Genomic DNA, 26,215 nt, shown 5'->3' on the forward strand with positions numbered 1-26,215 from the left:
ACCTTTGACATTAACCAGATATAGTATTGTGGTTACCAACTAGATAGTGCATACAGCAGGATACATGTTGCAATTAGACGTGTCAGCATGACTAATCAAAACTTTAATTTTACTATGGGGATAGGTCTCTATTGTCTAAAAATATACCAGTCTACCCATGCACCTGGCACGAAGATGACCGCAATTACAAAGAAAAGGTCAAGATAGAAATGTACTTTCTTTCATTTGGAAGGTAGCTCAAGGTGACTCTTACAACAACTAATCAAACCAACAGAAAAACAAGGGCCCCTGCTTAAAGGGGTTCCCGCATGCTTTGTGGCCCTTCTGCCTAGGGGTTCTTTCAATGGCTCAATTTGAGATTGGGTTTTCCCGCCCCTCCTTCTATGAGTCCTCCATGGACCTTCTCGTCCCTGGTTTTTTAGTCTCAGGTTTAAGGGTTCCTGCAACCTTACATGATCTTATAGTGTGTATTTGCTTCGGGATAAATAGTCCAAGTGATGGCCTGCTAGTGTCTCCCTATAGCTAGATTCTGAGTCCAGGTTTAAATGGGTTCCTGCACCCTGTGATGAACTGTTCAATGACTCTTTGTACTTGGATTCTCAGTCCTGATTTAAAAAGCTTTCAGCATCCTTCTCCTTTATGAGTTGGTCCTCTGAAGGGAGGGTTCTGGTTCCTATCCTTTTCACCACCTCATTAATTCTGACCTTGTCTTAGTCCTCCTTCTAATCCGGGCCTTCCATCTACCCCCTGCCTTGGGGAAAACACACGCTTACACAAACCTTTTCTGATCTTGCTGGCTAGGGCTTCCAGATGATGTAGGTTTCACCTATCGGTGTGACTCTGATGTCTTGGTGAGTTGACTAAAAGCATTTTTCAAGCGGCTGCATTTTTCCTGGACCTAAGTGCTGTGGCGCTAGACACCATGCCAAATTGTACCATGGAATCAGTGGTACGGTGAATGTCAAACTGAAATGTGTCTCTGCTGCGGGTGAGGGATCAATCAGCAAGCACTGGAGAAAATTTAACTAGATCAATTTGAACTGCCCCTAAGGGGTCTGTTGATCTGGCGTAAGTCAACTTGGTCTGGGACCTGTTCTGAGCTGGTTTTTATTCATTTTATTTATAGGGTATTCATAATGTGCCCATACAGCAAATGGTGTTTCAAGGCACACCAGTCTCTGTGGGACTGTGAGTATGGCTTCAAGCTGGGTCTGTACTGGTCACAGACCCTACTCTGGCCTGCAAGCACTTAGTCAGGTCAGAGCCAGGTTACAAGTGGCTGATGTGTTACCTTTGAGAAGGCAGCTTAACAGGCTTGAGCAGTGTCTCAATCGTGCAAAGCATGATTCAATACCACTGCCTGAGGACTGGGATTCATCTCAATGTTGCTCCATCTCAGATGTGATGATATCAAAATGGCTGTTTTAACTGGCTTCATCAGTGGTTCGACGTTTCAAAGAGGGGCTCGATGGCTCAGGCTGTCGTACGCTGCTTAGTATTGCATTGCTTTGACTGGCAGTTGGATGGTGGCTTTTAAACTTACTTACACTTGCTGCAGCATGAGACAGAGTCAGGGCTGCGAGCAAGGACAGGCAGCAGTTTGGGAGAGTGAGCGACCCACAAGCTGCACTGGAGAAACTGCGGGAGAATCAAGTGGTCAATATGAAAGGGTTGCCTTAGTCGAAGATGGTGGGACCCCCATACAAAGTCTTGGCCTGAAGAGCCGCAGGCTGCCAACAAGCTATATAAACAGCAGGAGGTACACATGGGCTGTAGAAGGAACCAATGGCCACATCCAATCCAAGATTGAGGCCACTAGTAGGGTCCTGGTATCTCCAAAAGACCCAAAGTGTCCCAATTACAGCAGAAATCGGTCTAAAAGTGTGTCTGAGCCAGCCCACAAGAAGGGAGTTTGGATACGGGTTGAGAATGTGTCGGTTGGTGCAAGGAAGATGAGAGAAGGAAGGAGGAAGGAACAATGAAACGACAGAGTTTGAGGGCAAAATGAGACTGGAGGAAGAAGGAAGAAACACCATGGAGAGGATGGAGTCAGAAGAGGGATAAAGAGGTTAAAGCAGAAGGAGGTTGTAGGAGAGCAGAAGAGAGAAGAAGGAGGCCATAAGAGGCAGAGAATGGTTGGAGTTGGAGGAGGGTGGTGGAAGTGGACAGGGCAGTCTGAAGCAGACAATCATGAGATGGCCACATCAAGAGCATCAAAGGTTAAAAGTGGTTGTGAGAGGCGGGCAGAGTGACCAGTGGGGCCTGAAGTAGCCTGAAGCTAGGATGCAAGGACTAGCGAAGTTGAGAGGCTTGCAACCCAGGGCCAAATAACTGGTAGGCAAAGCCTAACAACCCACGAGAAACAAAGAGAGAAAGATAAGTGCTAGCTGGGAGCCATAGTCTAGATTCTGATGAGACTGGCATGCCAACAAAGGAAGATACAAGAAGATTTGCTCATAGTGAATCTGAGTCTGGCAGTGTCATTATGACTGAGCAAGGAAGGGTCCTCTTATATGAGTCAGGTAGGCTCATAAGGTATGAGCCAGGAGAACATGTTCTGAAGCTGGTCCAGGGGAGCTTGAAGAGATTTGGAACCAGGAGGGCTAACTAAGAATCAGAGACAAGGAACAAGTTACTTACCTGTAACTGTTGTTCTCCAGCATGGGTCTGGCATGGATTCACATGCTCATGAATATTCCCTGTCGGCAGGCTGGGAATCCTCAGTAAAGAAAAAATCAGTTTCAGTTTCGTTTCTGAACTGTCTTTCTCCCAATGACCAATCACTGGTCTCTGGGTCATACTGCCCCCAGCCAATGACTGCCCTCTACCTAAGCCCCTCCTCTGGCAGCCATCTTCAGATTTGGTAGCACATAAAGTGGCAGTAGGACCAAGTGAAGAGCCGCAGAGGGGTAGGAGGGAGGGTTCGCATGTGAATCCATGCCAGACCCATGCTGGAGAACAACAGTTACAGGTAAGTAACTTGTTCCTACTCCAGCACGGGATCTGGCATGGATTCACATGCTCATGAATACAAGAATACATAGCAGTACGCACATGCACAACCACGGGAGGTGGCAAGGCTCAACATTAAGCATTTCATCAACTCAACATTGAGCATCTCTTACCTCCTCACCAGGCCCACCTTCAGGCGAACAGGTTGCGCAGCTCTGCCTGGCCGACTCTGGACTCCTCCCTGGAATCCCGGTCGATGCAGTAGAATCTTGTGAAGGTGTGCGTCAACCTCCACGTAGAAGCCCTGCAGATGTCCAGCAGGGGCACACCAGATAGGAACGCCGTGGTAGCAGCGATCGCTCTGGTCGAATGGGCTCTCGGAAGGCCGGGCAACGGTCGGTTTGCCAACCGGTGACAGTGCATGATGCAGCCGGAGAGCCATCTGGAAATGGAAGCCCTCGAGAGGGCCTTCCCTTGGTTCACAGGTCCAAAGTTCACAAACAGCTGTGATGCCTTCCGAAAAGTCTTTGTGCGGTCCATGTAGAACTTCAGCGCTCTAGCTACATCTAGCGAGTGCAAAGTCCTCTCGGCCGGCGACGAAGGCAGCAGGAAGAAAACCGGTAACACCAAGGGCTTGTTGAGATGGAAGTCCGATGGCACCTTGGGCATGAAGGAGGGGTGCGTCCTCAGCACCACCCTCGTCTCGTGGAAAGTCAGGTATGGGGGCTTGCAGGGGAGGGCCTGGAACTCTCCCATTCGTTGTGCGGAGGTGATGGCCACAAGAATCGCTGTTTTCCACGACAGGAACTTCAATGGTGCCGAATGCAGAGGCTCGAATGGTGGCCCCATGAGCCTGGTCAGTACCACGTTGAGCTCCCACGCTGGGGCCGGAGCCTTCACCGGCGGGAACGATTGGAACAGTCCCTTCATGAACTTCTTCACCAGGCGATGGGACCACAGGGATGAGCGCCCCGGAGTTCTGGTGTAGCGGGAGATAGACGCCAGATGGATCTTGATGGAGGCATGGGCCAGCCCCGCCTTGGCCAGTGATAGCCAGTACAGCAGCATTTGAGGGGCCGTAATCCGCAGAGGCTTAATCTTCTGTGCCCGGCACCAGACAGAAAACCTCTTCCATTTGTGTCCATAGCACTTGAGAGTTGAGGACGCCCTGGCCTTTGCAAGCACCTCCTTGCAGTCCACCGGGATATCGTACCGGGATATCAGGCCTGCAAGTTCAGCGACCCCGGGTCGTGGTGGAGGATGGCGCCTGCTTCTCTGGAGAGGAGATCCGTGTATGTCGGCTGTTTGACTGGGGGGGAACGCTGACATGTCCAGAAGGTTCGGGAACCAGATCTGTCGCCGGTGCGACGAGGATCATCCTGCACCGGGACCGTCTGAGTTGGTTGATGAGTCGCAGCAGCAACAGCAGGAACGCATAGAGGAACAGGCCATCCCAGTGGAATGAGAAGGCATCGCCCAGGCTCCCCAGCATGGGAAACCTGCTGGCGAACCTCCGGCGCTTGGTGTTCGTCGCCGTCACGAATAAGTCGATCTGGGGATTGCCCCATCGTTGGAATAGCAGATCCACTTGATCCTGTCGCAGTTCCCACTCGTAGCACGAGTGAGTCTGCGATGGTGTTCTTTATTCCTGCCAGGTGGAAGGGTACCAGAAACATCCCTTGGGCGACGGTCCAGAGCCACAGATCCTGGGCCTCCTTGGATAGGGATAGGGATCTGGTGCCTCCCTGCTTCTGGATGTAGAACATTGTGGTGGTGTTGTCGGTAAAGATCCTCACCACCTTGCCCTTGAGGGCCGGAAGGAACGACCTGAGGACCCAGAACATGGCCCAGAGCTCCAGGACGTTGATGTGTAGTGACCTCTCCTCTGGGAGCCAGAGGCCTATTGCGTGGAGATCTCTGGTGTGCGCTCCCCATCCCTCCAGGGAGGCATCCATCGTCACCGTCTCCTGATGTGCTGGGGTCTGGAAGTCCATCCCCGCCGCGAGATGCGCGCGGGTGCCCCACCACCGTATAGCTTGGCGGAAGTTCTGGTTGAGTGAGATCCTGTCTTCGAAGCTGCCCGCTGCTTGCATCCAACGGGCATCGAGGAACTCTTGCAGTGGACGCATCCGCAGACTGCACAGGCGCATGAGGTAGAAGCACGAGGACATCATGCCAAGAAGGGACTTGATGGACCTTACCCTGGCCACGTCCATGGTCGACAGCCGTTGCACCTTGCCCAGGATAGCCTTCGTCCTTTCCTCCGACGGAGAGGCCAATCGTGCCACTGTGTTGTTCCTGGCTCCCAGGAACAGTGAGACCTGCGACGGAACAAAGTGAGATTTCGCAAAAAGTTGATGGAAAATCCCAGATCCGTGAGCAGCTGGACGGTCTTCGCTGTGTGCTCGACTGCGAGTTCTCTTGTCCTTGCTCGGATGAGCCAATCGTCCAGGTAGGGGTAGACGTGGATCCCCTGGAGGCGCAGCCGTGCCACCACTGGCACTAGGCACTTGGTGAATACCCTGGGCGCCAACTTCAATCCGAAGGGGAGGGCCTTGAACTGGTAGTGCCGTCCTTGGACTACGAATCTGAGAAACTTTTGGTGTCCTTTTAGAATGGGGATGTGGAAGTAGGCATTCTCCAAGTCTAGCGACGATAGTCGCCCTCCTCCAGCTGCCCCAGCACGTGCTGGAGTGACCATCCGGAACTTCTGGGACTTGATGTACTTGTATAAACGACGAAGGTCCAGGATGGGTCGCCAGCCGCCAATCTTCTTTCTTACGAGGAAGTATCGTGAGTACACTCCGGAGCCCCTGAGCCTCTCTGGGGCGAGCTCGATGGCTCCTTTCTTCAGCATCACCCTTACTTCCAGCAGCAGTTGAGGGACGTGGTTTTCCTTCCTGGCCACGGATGGAATGCGGGGGCAATTCTTTAGAAACTCGAGAGTGTGCCCGCTGGCCAGGGCATGCAGCACCCATCGGTCGGGGGAGATGGACTCCCACACGCTGACGAACTTCGCCAGCCAGCCTCCCACCGGGGTGCTCAGATGGGGGCCCGACGGTATGGCCGGTTCAGTCCTGACGACGAGATCCTCCTGACTTGCTGCATCCTCTGTAGGCCTCCTGCGACGAGGAGCGGACCGCCTGGCGGTACGTCGAGGAGCCGCCGCTCGACGATTTGGAGGCACCTTGCTTGCCTCCGGTGTTCTGAAAAGGGCAGCCATTGTTGCTGCAAAACTCCTAAGGCCTGCGCCGTCTCCGTGTCGACCTTGATGGCCTGCAGTGACTCGTCCACTGTCTTGCCAAACAGGTTGTTCCCGTCGAAAGGCATGTCCAAAACTCTGGTTTTCACGTCCTGGCAGAAATCGGTTGCCTAGAGCCAACCACGCCGGCGAAGGCAAACACTGTTGCCCATCTGGCGGAAGCCGGTGTCAGCAATGTCCGTGGCCACCGTTATGGCGTGGACAAATGCCACCTCGCCTTCCTGCAGGATCTCCGGGGCCTCAGCCCTCTTGTCGTCCGGGAGGAAGTCCAGCAGAGGAGCGATCTTAAACCACAGCTCCCTGTCGTAGCGGGCCACAATCGCGAGGGCGTTGGCCGCTTTAATCGTCAATCGCCGCCGACAAGATGACCCGTCGTTCCAATTGCCTCCAATTTCTTCCCTTCGCCGTCTGGCGGGGAGGTCAAAGTTGAAGCCGTTGCCCCCGCTGCTTTCTTCTTGGCTACCGCTGAGACGACCGCATCCGGGGTCGGCTGCGCCCTAAGGCGCATGGAGGCGGAATCCAGGACCCGGTACTTCTTCTCGTACCGGTCTCCCTTGGCAGGGGTCGTGGATGGGTTCTTCAGGAGCGCCAGACCTGCGTCCCAGATGTCATTGAGTAACAGGACCGAGATGACCGTCTTCCTCTTGGTCTCGCGCCTTTGATAGAGGAAACCTTCCTTCTTCTGTTCTTTGGGGCAGAGCTTGAAGAGCTCGGATGACTTGGCGATCATGGTGTGGAAGGAGCCAATTTCGTCGGGCGGGGAGGCCCGGGGAGGTGGTGATGGAAGGCCCATCCCGTCATCACCACCGTCGTCATCTGTCCCCGTCGAGGCCATCTCTGTACCCGTCTCATCCCTCGGATCCAGGGAAGGGGATGAAGGCTGTGAGGGCCGCGCAGGCTGGAAGGGCGGTGGGGGATGAGTTCTCCTCCGCTTGCTTGGAGTGCTTCCCGACGGACCAGGCTCTGCTGAGTCGTCAGTTGGGGGTAAGGGCAACCTTGTCCTTATCTCTGTACACAAGGCCTGCATCGCCATCAAGATTGCTCCCGAGTTGTCCTGTGGCCCCGGTACCGGCTGCGAGGGGCGCGACGGTTGGGGAGTGGAATCCTCCGCCTCCACGGGAACCTCGTCGGCACCACCCTCGCTTTCTTCGTCCGCCTCGTAGGGATCCCTCCCACAGGACTGGACTTCCTCGAGCCTCTTGTCTAGGATCTTCACAACTTCAGCCAGCTCCTCTTCAGAGGCTGTATCCGTGTCTGTGATGGCCACCGCCCCCCCTCTTTTTCCACCGGGGTTCTCACGGGGGTCTTATCGATGGGTTGAAAAGAGGGTTCCCTCCACGCTGGCAGGGAAACTCTGGGCCCTGAGGTTGCCTCCACTGGGGCGGCCTCCACAGGCTTCCCCAGGGCTGCCACGATTCCCTCGATAGAGGCCTTAGCTGGGTGAATCAAGGCCTTCACGACTTTGGACTTGCTTGAGGCCTTCACCTTGGGGGGAGGGTCGCTGCCGCGCTCCCCCTCGGCTGTCTCCGTCGGGATCAACCGGGACTTCTCCCGAAGCTTACCCGGGTTCTCCAACTTCCTTTTCCCCAAGCCAGAGCGTTGGCTCGTGGTTGATGGCGTCGGTGAAAGTGTGCCCTGCCTGGCAGCCGAGGAGCCCGACCATTCGGCGCTTCCGGTGCCCGCGGACTCGCGGTGCTTTGCCTTTTGTTGGGCCCCTGTCGCCGGGGCGCCCTCAAAGGTCTTAGAAGACCGCTCGGACCTCTTCTTCTTCTCACCTGCTGCTAGGCTCTTCCCCTCCAGCCAGTTGGTGAGGCGGAAACGCCGATCCTTCATGGTCCGCTCCGACATGTTCTTGCAAAACGCACAGTCCTTCTCCACGTGCGTTTTGTCTTTGTGAAAGCAGCAGAGGCATCTAGAATTCTCGTCCTCCTTGAAGACATTCTGCAATCCGCATCCAGGGCAGCTCCTGAACACCTTGGATCCGGGCGTTGTGCTCCCTTTATCCTGGGCCATGTCCACGCGGGGTAGGCCTGAAAGATCTTCTGGAATCCTCCAAGAAGCGGAACTTGACGAAAACTTTGCCCTTGAGGGGCGTAGAAAATTCCGAAACGGGTTCCCGTTGATCGGAAGTAGAAATGGTGAAGCTTGAGGCTCGATTGACCGAAAAAATGAGATTAAACTCCTTGAAAAATCGCAAAACGCAGTAAAAGCTCGAGAGCTATAGCACGAGGACTCCCAACACTTGAATGTGCAGTAAAAATCTGAAGATGGCTGCCAGAGGAGGGGCTTAGGTAGAGGGCAGTCATTGGCTGGGGGCAGTATGACCCAGAAACCAGTGATTGGTTATTAGGAGAAAGACAGTTCAGAAACGAAAATGAAACAGATTTTTTCTTTACCGAGGATTCCCAGCCTGACGACGGGGAATATTCATGAGCATGTGAATCCATGCCAGACCCCATGCTGTAGAACAGGAATTATTTTGAACCAAAGTCTGAAGCATTCAATGAAAACATCCTAGTGGGCTAATGGAGGGCCTGAAGGATTCACTGAAAACACAAGCCACGCATCCTAAAAGTACTATGACTTTGAATAATTCCTTCGGGGGAGTCTCATCGTGACCGTAAATCACTATAAGAAAGGACCCAGGGACTTATTACCATGGCTTTATTGGAGATTAGTATTTGCTTCTGTGAACATTCATCTCACCTGTCTATTTCTCCTTGAACACAAAACACTATGGTAAGGTTAGATGTTTTGCTTTAATCCATATCATTGCTCCAACCCCAGAGGTTTGGGTGAAATAAACTATTTTTGTTTGAAACTTATCTTAATCTGATCTCAATCCATCTATTGATCCCTCGGCCTGGGACAGATGCTAGAGGTTCCTCTTCCGATATCGTCTCAAACTGGCACTCTCTTCCGTTCTTCCCACTCAGGGTTAAATCTTCTGAGGCACCACTAGACGCACTGCCCACCTGAGGGTATCTGTTCTGTATAGCAGGTAAGCTCCTTGGCTCTCCAACTCTTAAGTTGCTTAAGGACATTAAGAAAAGGGTCTTTCTCCCTTCTTTACTCTCCGGTCTTCACTCGCAGGGACAGAGGCTCTAAGATCTTTAAACTCCCACAAGTAACCAACAGAGTGGGTAGGTTCCACCCTTTTTATTACACGTCTTAGTACAGGATTTATGGTTTCCAAGCCCTTACCTCTTGTACGATATGGACAACATCCTCAGGGGTCTCCTACCTCTTTGGTAACAATTCCCAGTTGCTCAGCATACTGGGAGATCCAAAATGGCTGAAGCGATCCTTACTCTCCCCAAGTGCCCAATCTGCCATAGCTATATACATGTTCTACCTTCTATAGAAGAAAGGTTTCTTGCTGAATTTGCTCAAAAGGTCTGTTATGGGGTCAGTTCAATCTTGGAAAGTCCCTGCTTCACACATAGATAGTGGGTGTATGTGCCACAACAAAGGGCCTTTCTGGATTGGGCTCTGGGTAGTTGGTGTCAGTTGAGGGAGGGGCTGATGTCTTAGCCTTTGCAATCCATCTTAGTGAATGGTAAGTTTACCACATTTATTAAACACTATTATTATTATTATTATTATTATTATTATTATTATTAGGGTATTTATTGAGCACAGATCTAGCTTTGGGAAGCAAAAGAGTGCTTTAAAATCATAGGGGGAAAGAACATGGTGAAAGAAGCAGAGAAACAAGTGAGCGGGGAGCTAAAGAGGGGAGGAGAGCGGTCAGTTTGGAAGCAAAGGATCTACAAGCAATCAGGGAAGGAAACAGTGGGGAATACATCAACCAGTCTCAGCTATGGTGTGGAGTGGAGGGTGTGTGTACTTAGGTGTAAGGAAGGAGCTGTTAGTTGAAGAGGAGGGTCATGAGCCTTCCGGAACTGTAGACGCGAGGGGGCAAGTCTGATGTTGACGGGGAGGTGGTTCCAGAGTCTTGGGACATAGACAGAAAAGACCTGTCTTCTCGTTCTTTCCTTCCTGCACCAGAAGAGTTCAAGTCTGCACGTGTCCTTACTTCAGGTGGCCAAGACATTCTTCATGTTGCTACCACAACATATTCCTTTGTCAATATGATGCTTTATATTTAGTAATACCTAACATCCAATTGTAGTTAGTAGTGCTTTGCCACCAGATAGGACAGAAAATTGTGAATACCAATATAGTTTTAACATGAGGCTTTATTGTGTGCAATAAAACCTCATGGCTTCCAAGTATGGTTTCAGGTCTAGCAGTAATTCAGATTAATACTGTAATTTCTCTGACCAGTATAATTTGATACTAATAAGACTAGGGGTAATAATAGCAGTCTGTATAATGCAAAATCATGTTCCCATGACAATGGCTATTTTTTGAAGGAGGGAATCGCAACAAGCTGCTACAGAGTTTCTCAAGAGCGCTCTTCGGGTTGCATGCAACTTTGTTCCTAGAAGATAGCCATTTCGTCTTCTCGTTCCTGGTGCGCTTTTGGCCAGTGTATAGCAGACGTTTACTATATAGTGCGTGATAGAGCTACACACCCATGAGCCAGAAACCAATCAAGCTGTAACCACTAACACAACTTTTGACCAGTAGTTTATGTGGCAAGTGTATTTGTTTCACAAAGCATATCTTACTGCTGAATCCAACTTCACTTTGTATCTGCAATTTCTTTTTTATCAGGAGGCTACACCTAACAGATGGCCCTATCATACATACATATTTCATGTATGAAATAGTGACTGCACTTGCGGTACAGAATCTACATCTATTTACCTGAGGGAAGAAACAGAGAATGTACAGACCAAACCTACAGTGAAAGCGCTGTATGAGGTTTCATTACTCATGAAAGTTCAGTCAATATTTCATTTTTTAAACCGTCCTAGTTATCCATCAAAAGAAAGTTAAATGTATATGAAAGATACAATGCATTGGAAGTTAACCTATTAAAGACAGATGCTATAATGTTAAGACTGAAGAATATAGAGCACAAACTGTGAGTTAATTCATTGGTTTCTAATGGCATTGATAGAGCATATAGCCTACGAACATCGTGTGACAACCCTTCAAGTCAGGTGATCATAAATTTACCATTGAATGATGGAAACAAATATTCAGGGGTCCCATAAATATGTATTAAAAAGAAAGATATATATATATATATATATATCACTATACTGTGTCCTACCCATTACATAGAACCTATATCTAATAGAGGTGAAAAAAAGTAATGACATACTTCATAAACAGTTTATGCGATTAATTTTACTCATGCAAATAAGCGCAAGAGACATGTATGGGAACGAGAGATATCCCTACTTAACATTTGGTGACTACGTTAGTTATATGCTGAATAATTACGATTGAAGGTAAAAAATCTGCCTTTACGTGATTGGGCATTTGAATGCCAATACAACTTACATTTGATCACATGGTTCTGGGTTTGTTGGAGCTTCTAGTTGGGAGCTTGGTTCACAAACAAAGATGTCTCCTTTGCAGGTAACAGACCAAATAGCTTGGTGGGATGGGGGCCCCAGAACCCTTCGACTTTCTGAACAGGATCCACTGAGTAGAGTCATCTAGCAAAGGAAACAGTCACACATTATGTATCAAATATGTATTTCTCATGTAAAAGATAATAGGCTCTATCCACTATTTTGAGATAATTCACCAATTGTGAGGAGTCGAAGATTTAGAGTAAATTGTGTTAAAATCCCACTCAGTGGTAAGTTACAGAAATAATCAAATATTCAAGGCACAAGCAGCAGGCATGGGTATGAAAGTAGTCACTCGGGTGTCTAAGTTCATTCTAGTGTGGCAATCTGCCTTATATTCCAGTCTTCCCTGTGCATTAGCTGCTGTGATTTTGACAGCCGATTAACATTTTTTTAACTAGTTATCACTCAAAAGTCTAATTTTCATTGAATTTCTAAAATACTTCTCAATGTTGTAAGGAATCCAACGCCTAGAAGAGAACCATGCTGTGAGGCAGTTCCACTTTAAAACAGACACTCAGCTGATGAGCACAATATTTCAAAAGATCTTGAAACTTTCCATATGCCTTTTGTCCTCTCAGGGACTCATCGGCAGGAGTAATATGGACTAAACATTTACTCTGTAGCTTTAAGTGCCCCAGTATTGTGCTTCCATTGTGTGTAACCCTTCTTTGCGACAGATTCCTTGTGCATGCCCAGTGGCAGCAGATGAAGTCTGAAATAGGTTAAGCAGAAAACTGCCATTAATAGAAGCAAAGGAGCGACCTAAGTAAGAGAGCTTGCTTTCAGATCAGCTTAGAAGAGCATTTTCAAAATAATAGCTCCAAATTGTGCATTTTAAACTAACATTTTCAACAGAAATTGGTTAAAAACCCCTAGAAATAGCAAGGATTTCTAAAGGCTACCACATGATATATTCCAATACTCCACTTGGCAAGTATGTCACTGTACCTGGGAGCAGTAATGCATGTGCCCGTCAGCAAGTTGTGTGTCCAATATAAGAATGGAGTGCAGAGTAGTAGACAAAACATTTTGACACATCACTAAACAAGTGCCTGATGCAGTATACCACTACTGTATACATATAAATGCCAATAAATCATTCAACAGTAGACTTTATGCTATATTACACATCTTATTGCGGTGCTCGTTAATATAATACAATCAGAATAGTAATTACAAAAAAGAAATTAGAATTGCTATTATATGCAAAGGAACTGCTATCATAATCTTTATATATTTCAAAGTACATCCGCATATTGCTCATATAAACCAGACAGATGACAATAATATCTTTCAATTATTGCAGGATGCTATTATAATTACTACTACATTGCTCCACCATATATGCTCATGCGAGTTTTAATAGTGTCACCAAGGTATTGCCCCAGTTGGGCATATTGTCATGTTAATGTCTACAGTGCCCCCATGGAATTATCATGCCAGTTTCACATTGCTTCAGCAAAAGTGCCCTGTAACTGTTTCCAGAGTTAAGCACACTGTCACACTAGTTATCACTCTACCACCCTAAGATAATCATGCCAGTTTCGCATTACCTCTTGAAAGCTATCATGCCAGTTTCAAAAGTGATATGCCTGAGTTAAGCACATTGTCATACTCATTTCCACACTGATACGGCAGTATCTACATGGTTCCCAGAGGATTGCCTAGCCAATTTATCACTTCTAGAAAATGCTGAAAGCTGACCCCAAACCCAGCCTGATCCAGAAGGGGTGAAATGAGAGACCTCAAATCTACGACACATTGTGTATAGGCGCATTATAAATACCCAATAAATAGGGTGAAGGTAAAGAGGTGAGCTGGTGGTGTCTGGGTGCCACCTCAAGCTAATTGAGGTAGTGCCTGGGATGGCATGAAAAGAACCCCATGAGCAACCCCACCTGTGACCTTGGTGGGGACTTGTCCTAAGGTCATGGTAGTGAGCATGGTCTTCTTAGGAGGGTTAAGAATGGTGGCAGAGTTGTGGACACAAGCGTGAGGAATACTACTGCATTCTCCCATTTTACCAACCAGTGACTCCCAAGGCCATTAACGACTGGTGTCAACTGGTAAACACCACACTCACATCAGTTTGTTTCTGGGCATGGGATCCAGCGAACGGAACAGCTTTGTCAACCATACATTACCATATGGCCCCAGGAAGCTGCAGAGAATATGCACAGGGTCTGCAGACAACTTCACGCTCCCTCGAGGCAGCTGCATACTTTGAGATTCCAAGGTGAAGAACCACTGTGAAAAAGCCTCGGTCCGCGGAGCTAGACAGAGCACAGCCAGAAAGACAAGCTGCCAAGAAACACCACTCAGGGAATAACGTAGAGTAAACTCGCGAGGGGCCGGACTCCAACACCTGCAGATTCTGGACTGAAGACCAACTTGTGGGAGGGGCTGGGAGTGTATATGATGCACACATGGAAAAGGGGGACTGAGGTATTTTGGAGTGAGTAGTGAGAAGTGGAAGATCCAAACTGGAGCAGAAGAAGAGAGAGCTTTGGAGGTGGCTGGAAGAGAGGTGATGACTGAGAGAATGAAGGAGAAGGAGCCAAGATGGAAGAGACGAGAGCAGGTTATTGAGAAAACTGTGGAGGAGGAGAGTTGGAAAGGAGGAGAGTAAACAGCTTGGGAGCAGGTACGCACAGAGAACAAATATTAAGGGAATGTGAAGGAGAGAGGTGCTCCTAAAAATAGGGAGAGATGCACCAGTGGTTCAGTAGAAATACATCCTAGAGGTTAAGGAGAGAGACACCCTACGATTGGGTGAGCTACACCCTAGAGGTTGGGGAAAGATACACCCCAGAAGTTGGGGAGAGAGATACCCTAGGATTGGAGACACATACACCAGAGATTGAGGAGAGATACACACCAGAGGTTGGGAAGAGGCATATCCCAGAGATTTGGGAGCGACAGAACCCGCATATTGGAGAGCAAGAACTCCTATAATTAGGGAGAGAGCCACTCTTAGGACTACGGAGAGAGATACCTCTCGGATTGGGGAGAGAAACATCCCTAGGATTGTCAAGAATTATACCCTGGAGACTAAGAAGGGGAAGGCTTCAGGGGTCTGTGGTAGTTCCGAAATATAGGAAATTGACATTATTTCTCACAAGATGAACCTGAACTATCCCTATGTCTAAGATTCTAACACAAAAAAGCATGTCCAAAAGGGTGCTTGTCATGATGTTTATTTAAAAAACAAGAAATACCTCTGTTCAAACCTGGGCTAACCAACACTTTGTTCGTTAATTGCAATTTACTTAAACTAACCATTGTTTTTCTCTTTAGCATGAAGTTCGTATATGCATGAAGGGTGTAGTGAGCTTAAACCTTGGTTGTGGAGTCTCCAGAGTGGAAGAAATTCCATAGAACAGGTTATTTGAACCATGTTTGTCCTCACTAGAGGGGCTCCGACACTCTTGTTTAATTAACTAGAGGAGCCACATTTTAAAACCAACCCACATTTAAGAGTACCAGTAGTTTTCCCATCTTTCCTCTTGATGGAAGCTGGCTATTCATGGCCATTTGGGACTAGGGAGTAAGAAGAAGGGTATTTTCTCTCTAGCTCCTTTGAGCATTCTGCAATGCACATAGGCTAAGAATGACAGACATGTTTTGCAGGCGACCGCAAAGCCTGACTGACCCTGAACCAAAGACATACTCATATAGCTAAAACACATCACACAAAGGATGCCAGACTGTCACTGCATATAGAAAGACATAGATCTGCCCCATCACTCTACACTTACTATGTTTGTCGCCATCCACATTTGCCTTTCACGCAGTCTATTCTTGACTTAGCCAATGGGCCTGGCAGTCCCAGAATTCATATTCTAGAGTTAGTGTTTTACGAAATAAAAACTGACACACTTCAAGGACTTGATCAAACACATCTCCAGTCCATCACACATCCTCACACTACTTTTATTACTACACTAGCTGATATACCCGGTGTTGCACCGGATTTAATTTCTTCTTTGGTACTATCTGTTAGAAATCTCTTATGGTAGCTTTATGCCTTTCAGAAAGGCTCCATAAGAAAGGTGAAAAGAAAAATTCATTACATTTTTTGATTATTTGATATTTTAAAAAATGTTTCTTAGAAAGACTACAGAACACCATTTTGTGTTCTTCTTGAAAACTCATCCTGAAACGTATAAGTGTACGTGAGAACGACATGGAGGTTCCTGAGTAGCATGATGGGTGACATGATGCTGACAGTGCCAACTATGGACCTAAAGCTAAATATTAGCAAGTACATGTTCATTGTAAGGCTTGTTTATAAAAGACACATTTTGTTTTGCCAGTTGAAGCAAAGATAGACAACTGGTCCCTGGAAACCACGCTAGAACACGCAACATATAACTGCCCTTGGAGAAACATGGAGATTCCAAGTTGGTACCAGTGCACTTGATTGACCGGCCCTGTGTCTTGTTTATCATGATACCGAATGCCTGGAATAACCCAGGCAAAAATAGTTTTTTGCTAGCAATTAGAAATTCGGAGACCCTATTTATAGAACAATTGAAACTTTAACCTGACATATTGGAACAAGATCCCAATTATGAGGTGGAAAAAAAAAGAAAGCTAGGCTCTGGGATATGGTAAATAATGTACTCAACTTACATAAGAAGTCGCGATATCAATAATTGGCATGTCAGGGCTGGGCTATCCATACTGCTTCTCAATATTTGAGGAAATTAAGCAGTATGTAGCTTAAGAGGTTTATTCTATATTTATGAATGAACGTGCTGCTCACACAGGAATGTATAGGAGCATGGTCAAATATCCCTTACTTAGAGAGATTATGTAGACTGTGTAATAAAGAGATTGAAACATGTCGGCATGTTTTAACAGGCTGCAACTCTCTGAATCATTTATATACTAGGGGATACGAAACATTTTCAAATGTTTGCTCAGGGGACCAATTTTGTTCATATATATATGGGGCAACATCGGTAGTGGCATATACAGCGGCATTTGAAATTTGGAAAGAGATTCAGAAGAAGGCGATCTAGTTGTTGATGGAATGGAAGTACGATAAAGGCCTGCAAACAGCTATACGGTTTCTTTTTATGATTATTATGTAAGGAAAAGGAAATATTGAGATGTATTGATGATGCAGACTGTATATGTTGTTGAGAATTGTAATAACTCAAAGTGTATTTTTTTAGGATATGTACTGAATTGTAATGTAATTGTGTATTTTAAAATGTGTGCTTAACGTTTTAAATGGCTGAAGCTAATTGCACAATAAATTAAAAAAAATAAAACACTGAATGCCAGCCTGACTGAGAACTGTAGGCGTTTGAAACTGAATTGCATATCTGTTATAATGAGTGAAATGCAGGGATAAATGCATTTATTTTATGTATTTGTATTTATTTTCTTCTCCTTTTCACTTCCCAGTCAACACTGTTGCTTCAATTACATTGGGCAGCATTTTTTTGACACAAGCCTTGTGCCGTTACACACCCTAGGTAGGTTGAGGTTGCGAAGCAGCATGATTGGTGACCCAACTTTCAGTCGAAAGTGATGTGGTGGCTTCCCAGGGGGTCGAGTGAGTTGAGGAATTCTGTTGGATAGTTTATGGCTTCATCAGTATCCACCACCACACCGATTAAATTGTACTCAGTCAAAGTGCCTGGAAGCTTTTCCTGAATCCGATTGCTAATTTCATTGACAGGATAATTTTTAGCAGCAAGGATTGCTCGTTCACACAGCCACTCGTGAAATAACACTTTAGCACTATTCATAAGAGATTAACAGAAATACCTGTCGCACCTATTTATATAGCAACAATTTGGAAACTTCTGGAATGCTACCTGCCTTCACCTTCGCCTCTCAGGGCCATTCGCCTCCCATACGCCAATGCTTCACCAAGCCACAAACCTGCAATTTTTGACTTATATATATATAGATAATTCTCTCTCTGAAACTGCCCTTGTGTAAATATTCGCTGCTGCTACAGACACCTTAGAAGTGGCCATCATGATATCTGCAATCCTGCCCAATGATCTAATTGGACTCGATCGATATGCACCAAGCTATCACAAACACTATCCTTCTTCCTTTCTCGAGTCCCACCTTGTTTGAATCCCAATGTTTTTTTATCTGCACCCTCTTTCCCTCATTTCTTCACACCTTCCCTTCCCCTTTTCTCCCGAGATTACGTCTGGATACCCTGGATGAGAACACAATACGCTAGTTGTTGCAAAATAAGTCCCACAGTTTTCCAGATACCCCACAAATAAAGACACTTTCGGTACATCAGCCACTTAGCTTCTCAATAGTTTCTTAGGACCCTAAGTGGATTTTGTTTTCTTTTGTTTCCCTTGGTGTTGGACATGGCTTGTGTTTATTGGATTGCTTTGTCTTTCCTCCAGTCTGTCAGGGCACTGGTAGGTTTTCTTACAAACTACTAAACTTTTCTGGGACCTTCTACAAATGTTTTGCAGTTATTTCCTGGGTTTTCCTTTCTGCTCCCGTTGGACTCTTCCGTCTCCTGTTGGGGTCTACTTGTCTTCTGTCAAGGAGACGGCTTCCTTTAGTGAGCGTCCTCATTCCATCGGGTTGAGGTCCCGAGTTGAAGTCCATGCGAACTATGCCCTGGACAGGTTAAAGCGATTACAGCTTGTGGATCTTCTGGATGGCTACCTGACCTATGGAAACTATACAGCTGGATTTCTACTGGACACAGTGTTGTTCTGGTTTCATCTATACTCACATGTATCTAGTTTACCCCAGGTAAGTCAAATCGCTCATTCTGCATCTAAGGGAGGTGGCATTTAAATTGGTACGCAGTGATAAAATCGCGGCAAAAATATTGCCTGTGCCAAAAATCGCAGCAAAAATGCAGTGGTTTGACCAAGAAAAGGTGTACCCCACTATACCATTTAAGGGGAGCCGGGGATGCGGGGGTGACCCCGCATTCTTTGCATGGACTGCGGTGGCAAAACCACAGCCTTTTTGCCGCAATATTTTGTATTCACAGCCATTTTTGCCGCGATTCTAACACATGGAACCCTTAAATTGCCCTCTGTACTCACTAGTAATAGTCAATCTTCTCTTTCTTCCTACAGCCGCAGATCGTTTTCTTGGGGGTTTCCTGCTCGTTTACCCAGAATTTTCATGTAATACCTCGTGTGTACATATATCTGATGGGGGTATTTAGAGGAAAGAGTACTGTCTCTGTAGAAGTTGATAGAAGCCATAGGAACGCCAAGTTTTGGAAGAGCCCACTGTGCGATAAGGTGATTATGGTGATGGCTGATGCAATATAAAAGTTGAGTAACAAAACATAATATTTATCAGGTTTGAAGCAACGGTTAGACAAAGCACCCAATGGGAAGACCAGCTCTAGATTAAGGACTGGAGTGCATTGATAACATAACTTGAGTGACATTCTGCTTAAAATGATCTGAAGCTGTGTGGTACAACTATACAATAAAAATATAATGTTACTGCTTTAAAAAGGTTATTGTTACCCAGTCGTGCATTTCTTGCTCTGTGGCAGCTGCAATTCGTATGGGCCATCTCTGCTTCGTCCTCTCAGGTGTGTACATCGCAAAAGAGTGCTTTGCCTCGTTTTGAACTGGCACCAGAATTGTGACTTCATTGAGGAATACGTGTAGGTACTGTAAAATCAAAGAACCAAATTCTAAACAGAAACGCAGACTTTCTTGAAAATTACCGACATAATGTAAAAAGTTAAATGACCAAAACCATGCGCACAAATATAATAATAATAATACAATAAAATATGAACTGAAAGAGAAATCTGAGGAATAGCAGATGTTACCGTTGAAGGGACTTCGCCACACTTGAGGAGTCATTCGCAATTTAGCTTCAATCCTGTTAGGAATACTGAAAGCAAACAAATAAGCATGTTTGGCTATGGTATCCTGAGTCGCCAACAGAGCTTATGCCTTTTCTGCCTCTGGTCGTGTTCGACATGACATATTCCAGAAATACTGCATATAGTTTTTTTTCAAATACCCAATGTCTGGGTGTCTATACATTTTAAACACACATTCAGAACGCCCTTGAAGAAAAATGAAGAGAAGTGTCTATCATGACCCTTCTACCCATTTTATATTTCAATGCAGAAAGGGGTTGAAATTGTGATCATCCGAAAAGTTCTCAACCGTAACGCTTTTGTTGATTCCCCTCATCTTTTTGGCCGGCAGGGGAAGAGGTGAGCTACCACATCCTTCCGATTATTGGACAAAACATTGTTACCCACACCTTTTTGTTGATGTACAATTATGGGTAAATACCTCAAATTTTGAGCAGGTGCTTCAAACCCTCATTGTGCCATTTTTACCACATTAACTATTTCCAAAATAGTGCATGAGGAATCTACTTTACTAAGTGTGATAGGTTTAGTCAGCAAAGACATTCAGTATTACAAATACTGCCTGGTTTTAAGAATGCCAGCAGAAATACAACTAGTCCCTTATTCATTCGGCTATCTGCAATTCAGCTCTCTACTATTCCAAACTATGGGGTTTTCCTCAGTTCTTACTATGTGAAGGCAACCCGCCATCCAAACAGAACTACTCTACAAACCTTTTCCAAACCTAAACATACCTCCATGATACCCCTCCTCCTCGTATGTTTTATCTTTAAAGAAGTGATCAATTTAAGGTTGGTCAGGTGTTCCCAGCCATAATGCTACTGTCTTCCACCACACTCTAGCTTGCACTCTCACAGAATGTAACATATTAAAAGTCCCACTATTGTGGCTCGCACCCTCAGCCACCTCCCTTTCCCTCTCTGGAAATGGGACAGTCCCATTCACCTGCACTCTTAGCAATGAACACCAGCATGCAGGCGGTCTTGTCTCAGCACTGCATGTACAATAAGTTACAAGAGTGGACAGGGATATGCTGTTGCAGACTATGAACCTGGGATAATGAATCATGCACTGTTTCCACTGTCAGGAGTCGCGGTGTAACAATTCTTAAAAAGATTGTAACACGCTGCCACCGATGGCTCAAAGAATACACGACGTCTCAGAGACAGTTCAACTGTGTTTATTAAAATGTGGGCCATAGGGCCTTTCCTCTCTTGACTTCCATAACCCCTGGTTAGTGTTCCCTACTCTAGCCAAAGGTCAGTGCTCTACAGGAAATAGGAGAGTGCTTTGCACTTACTCTCTTTGATTTGGTTAAAGTCACTCACGGCTATGCTTACCACTTCCCTCCCCTCTTTCTACCTTTCCCTCTGCTTACCTCTCTCTCTAATCCTCTGTCCTTCTAATGTTTCACTCCACCTACCACTCACCTCCACCCTTTGATGTTACCCTTCCTCACACTCCACTTCCCCTTTTTACTACTTTTCTCCTCCTGCTACTACTCTCATCCTCCCAGTATGCTTCACTACTACTCTCATCCTACCACTACTACTCTCCTCCTGCCACTACTACTCTCCTCCTACCACTCCACCCTCCAAACCACACAAACAACCTTCTTTCAGTGTGTACCAGTCAATTCACTTTCACTCCCTACAATTCATATTCTCTCTCTCTCTCTCTCTCTCTCTCTCTCTCTCTCTCTTTTCACCCCCAGCCAATCTCACCCGCTCAAACAATCTCCTCCACAACCTGGTGGTTCTTCCGTCCTCCTGCTGGCCTCTTGGTCCACTACCTCCTCCACTGCTGACCTCACCCAAATAACCCAAACTTTCTGTTTCTAGACTCCTGCTTAAATGCCCCCCCCCTCTACTATTTTGGACAGCTCTCTCTGGCCAATGCAGACTGGTCTTCCTCTCCCAGGATGCAAGTTCGTGTTTTGCGGTCCGCTTCCCGGGACCAGCTCCGTAAGATTGTGGAATAGTCCTTGATGTTGTAGGGGATTGCTGCTTTTGGATGTAGACTGGCCAGCAGACTGTGCTGGTCCCTCATGATGGGTCTCTATGTTGTAGCAGTGCATGATTGCAGCCTGTCTCTCCCTCTTTCACCAGACGGCTACTGTGATCAGGCCTCCGCAGCGCTGGGGTTGTCTTTGCTGTCTCGTTCTGTTGGTACATCAGGTAAGCTGATGTTTTGGTTTTCTGTTCCTCACTCTCGTTCTACAGCTTGACAGCATCTGCAATTGATAGAAAATACTGGTGAGCATTCTTACTTCGAGGCAAGGCTGCAGATAACGGTCTTCAAACAGACATGCTTGTATCAGGGGAGGAGGCAGGAATTGGGGTGTCTCTCTGATGCCAGGGTAGGTCCAGCTGTGTATGGATTCCTGGTTGGCCTCATACCCCAGAATGTTAGGGACTACCCCACCCCTCGTGACAAATCTAGTATGCTGGCCTCACACACGTGCATGTGGTTTCCATTTTATATAGTGAGTGGTCTTGCAGCTATATACCAGAAACTTCAGCAATTTTGTGCAATTGGTTGAACAGTTTGGCTCTGTCAATACTAACAGTGATGTTAGAATGATTGTGCTGGCTTCTAGCAAAGGTTTCAAAATGGTGGATCGGAGTCAGCACAGAAAATATTAACAAGGCTAATAGGAACAAGTAACAAGATTGGTCGCTACCAGGTGTTTTAAGCTGGCTTCCACACTTTTCATGGCTCGTTGTTTTTTAGCGCAGTGATGGGTTCAAGAAAATGTACTGAAAAGAGAAGATACATCTCCTGTTCCTCATCTAGATGTCTGTGGACCCGAGTAGTGCATGTCAGAGGTGTAAATAATCAAATTGGTGCATGATTTGGCAGCAGAGGCCTCGAAGGAGAATGAGACTATTCCTACAGATCCAGGAGTGAAACCACAAGACGCTCCAGAAGCAGTGCTAATCCAATAGGGGATGAACACCCTCAAGAGGGAGAGAAGGTATCCCAACCGCAGGTAAGCTGTGGCGATGGTGCAGTATTCACTGGGCAATTATTTACATCTTACTGGGATTTCATAGTTCTTCTCTTTGAATGCCCTTCCTCCTTCTGCCCAGGTGCCTCCAAAAGCATGAATATTTTCAAACTATACCATTCAGAGGTCGAATTCGACAACTTTCAGAAGCATGGCAGGATAGACTCTTGGTTTTGTGAACGGGTACAAATTAACATATTCTATCGACTTCCTCCAGGTTGCGAGCAATACCAAGATTATATGGCCACTTTGCTTAAAGTATTGGAAAAATGTGAGTAATTACACCAAGGGATACAAATTATGATGCAAAATACACTTGCCAGCAAGCTCTGTCGTACCTGGAGTGTTTTTCTCCATTCTATTTTGGGTCAGTCCTGAGCTAAATCTGAAGAAGTTAAATCGATTTCCAGCTTATTGCCTTTTCGCAGGGAAGCCCCACGGCATGTCATAGCCTTAGCCTCAATCCTTCCTGTGGGTGGTTGGCTGCTGTGGACCTCAAAGAAGATTACCTGCATATTCTGAAGTGCTCTTACCACCAGAAGTTCCTTTGCTTTCATGAGTTTCAGGTAATTTATCAGTAGCAAGTTCTAATAGTCAGGCTTTTGTGAGCTCCGAGAGTGCGTACATAGATGTTGGCACTAATTACTCAATTAAGCGGCTTCTGCGGAATTCATCAAATAAATCAACAGAGACTGTACAGTCCTAAAACTACATGCTTTCCAAATAAACCTCATGAAGTCAACCAGGAGCCTGCGATAAAACATGCAGTTCATATGGGTAGAAGGAAGGCTTTTCCCCAATTCTGTACAGACAATTGTACAGAACTGGAAAAGCCTTCCTCCTGCTTCCCCGAGGTCTGACTCTCCAACAACATCTGGAGCAGATATTAGCACTTCCAAAAGCTACGGCAAGATGTTGGCTACATTTTTGGGGAGACATAGCAGCATGAACAACTGCTCAATGGGCTCTGTAGCATCGCATGCCTCTTTTACTCTAGCCTGATTCACTGGTGTTAGGAATCAAGGAATTAAAGCGATTCCATTGCAGTCTCCTGAACTGCCCATCACTGTCAGGCTTGGTGTCCAGACTTTAGAAGGTCTTGAAGATGATACAGGAACACACTTAAACCTAAGACCGGGTTCACCTCAACTTCCTGAAAATATGTTTTAAAAACATTTAAATTCCAAAGATATCTTTTCAAGACATATACACTTGAGAAACTTGTTGCCAGATATTCAGACAATGTTACAAATCTAACTGTATATATGATTTTGACTCGAACGTCTCTGATATTCGTAGCAGATGCCAATACAAAGGGTTAGGTTGCAATGTCATGATACCAATCAGTCCAGGCACAATACCATGTAGGGAAAAAAACAGTCTTCAAACTGGAGAGAATTGACAGAAATGTTCAGAGCCCTGGAACTCGAACGAAAGGAGCTTGTGGAGAGGAGGGTATTTATCACAACACACAACCAGGTTCTACAACCCTATGCAAACAGGCAAGGGGGAACCCAATGCTGTCAACTGGATACGATACAGTAGTGCATCTCCTCTTCACACTCTAGTCTACATCAATGTACAGCCCATCTCTCTCGACTCACCTTGCAGGATAATGCAACAAGGGGCGTAGGGGACGGTGGCAAAGAGTACAGCTGGGAGACCCTGGGTCCATTCTTACAAACCAATCAGAAAACACGGTGCGACACACCTGAGCCCAGTTCAACCAGTGAGACCTGAGGAGGCAGGGCAGGGTCACCATTAAAGGAAGGAAGTCTTTGGGTTTTTGGAGATGGTGCAAGTTCGGATGAGGCTGAAGGAGAGAGCAAGAGAAATAGCAGGAAGCAACAGGGCGGAAAGAGGAGGAAAGCAGTGTTCAGAAGACCAGTTCATTGGAAGGAGGTGAAAGGAAAGGAGAGGAGGAGAATAACTATTTATAGGAGGAAGATTACGTGGAGAGAAAAGGGGGGAGAAGGGAGGAAGAATATTTTGAGAGAGGAAGAGGGTGCAAAAGACAAACAGAGCAAAGGTGATTATTCCTACAATTGGGAGAGGCGATTATTCCTACAATTGGTCAATTGGAGAGATAAAGAGCTCCTCTGTGACTTGCAATATCCTTATAATGTACAGTAGGGGTTACTTTATGCCATATACATTAGAAAAAGCGACATTTCCTGTATTCTCTGGGATTGATGCAGCTGCTCCGGGTACACAGGATGTGTAATTTAAAATATCTAGAATTTAATTTGAAAATGGAAATCTAAACCTGTATCAATGCCATGTGTGGTATTTTCATACGCAGAATGACGTTGATCTACAGGTTAAGATTTCCATTTTCAAGTAAAATTCTATATTTTTTGCAATAAACATCATTCACACCCAATGAAAATACAGGAAAATTGGCTATATTTGTATATAGTTATAAAGTTAGTATCTCAGATTAACAGCAAACAGGTAAACACGGTAACAGGATAACAGAAAATCTTTCTGATCAATACTGCCACTATTCATTGAGTGCAGGTCTGATATATTCGGGTGATTTACTGTACCTTCTTTTCTTCGTGGTACATATAGTAAATGAAGAGAATGCTGTCTCGCGTCCCATCAATTCCAGTAAACTGTTCAAGTGCCACTCGGACATCAATCCACTTATTAGGTTTCCAGTCTCTCCACCACTGCAGTGTCCCCGTTTTGACCCATACTGACTGCAACAAAGCACAGAGAAATGCAAAACGAGAGGGTTATCATGTTTTATGAAATTAAAAATAACGAAAAACAAGTTCAAGTGTGTTCCTTTCACAAATTTATATTAGTACATTATCTACTGCCAAACAGTATTTGACAGTTCTTTGATACCATGTCAAAAAGTGCACGATGACGCAAACAGATTGCTGAAAAGCTTTGAATGTTTGGTTCCTAATAGAGTTGGAACTTTGAGAACATTTCTTAAAAAATTAAAAACCAACCTTTGTTCTAAATCAAAAAGGAGCACTTTTTGTAAATTAATTTGGATGAATATTAACTGTGACCCTTTGCACACATAATATATTTTGTCTGTTTGTGCCACATTGCAAACTGACTCTACTGAGGCTTTTTTCTGCGCACCTTTCATCTTTGTCCATCTATATATACATAAATAATATTAAAAAACATCACTTTGCTGAAGAAAAGAAAATGTAAATCTAAAAATGTACTGTGCTGTAGATTTTCTGTCATTAAGTACTGCCATGATCGATTGATTACAGAACAAATCATTGCCCCAATCTGTTTCTATTGCCTGTTCCATTCATTCACTTTTTGTGGATAAAATTTACAAAATCTGTCTAGAAATTTCCCGTCTGTCAACCAGTATACTCGCTTACTCATATTTTTCAAAACCCTTTAATGTAAGTACTATTGTGACTTCTATGAACGCTACCTCATACTTCGGTAATTCGGTCCAACCTCTTTTTTCAAAAGCTGCTCCTATATCTGCCGATTTGTTACTTCCATCAGGTCGTACTTCTAAGTCAGGTAGGTCTTCCCTTTATTGAAAAATGAGTAATTCATTCGGTCTCATCTTGCATCTGTTGAGAGACAAGCGAGCTTTTGGAAAAAGTGTAGCCCTTTAAGTTCAAAGTTACCTT

General features: G+C 45.7%; 1 protein-coding gene across 3 annotated transcripts in view; it reads right to left on the reverse strand.

Annotated features, from left to right (window-relative positions):
- The window catches only part of TECPR1 (tectonin beta-propeller repeat containing 1), a 1,334,260-nt gene that overhangs the window by 487,095 nt on the left and 820,950 nt on the right, over positions 1–26,215 (reverse strand). For all 3 annotated transcript variants that reach the window (XM_069645650.1, XM_069645652.1, XM_069645651.1), the window contains exons 12-14: positions 25,139–25,294; positions 19,209–19,358; positions 11,636–11,793 (exon numbers count right to left, since the gene is read on the reverse strand). In XM_069645650.1, the coding sequence (XP_069501751.1) occupies positions 11,636–11,793; positions 19,209–19,358; positions 25,139–25,294 (464 nt within the window). The remainder of the gene's footprint in view (positions 1–11,635; positions 11,794–19,208; positions 19,359–25,138; positions 25,295–26,215) is intronic.

Source organism: Ambystoma mexicanum, chromosome 2p (assembly GCF_040938575.1).
Source record: "Ambystoma mexicanum isolate Mex_15411 chromosome 2p, UKY_AmexF1_1, whole genome shotgun sequence".
Classification (NCBI taxonomy): domain Eukaryota; kingdom Metazoa; phylum Chordata; class Amphibia; order Caudata; family Ambystomatidae; genus Ambystoma; species Ambystoma mexicanum.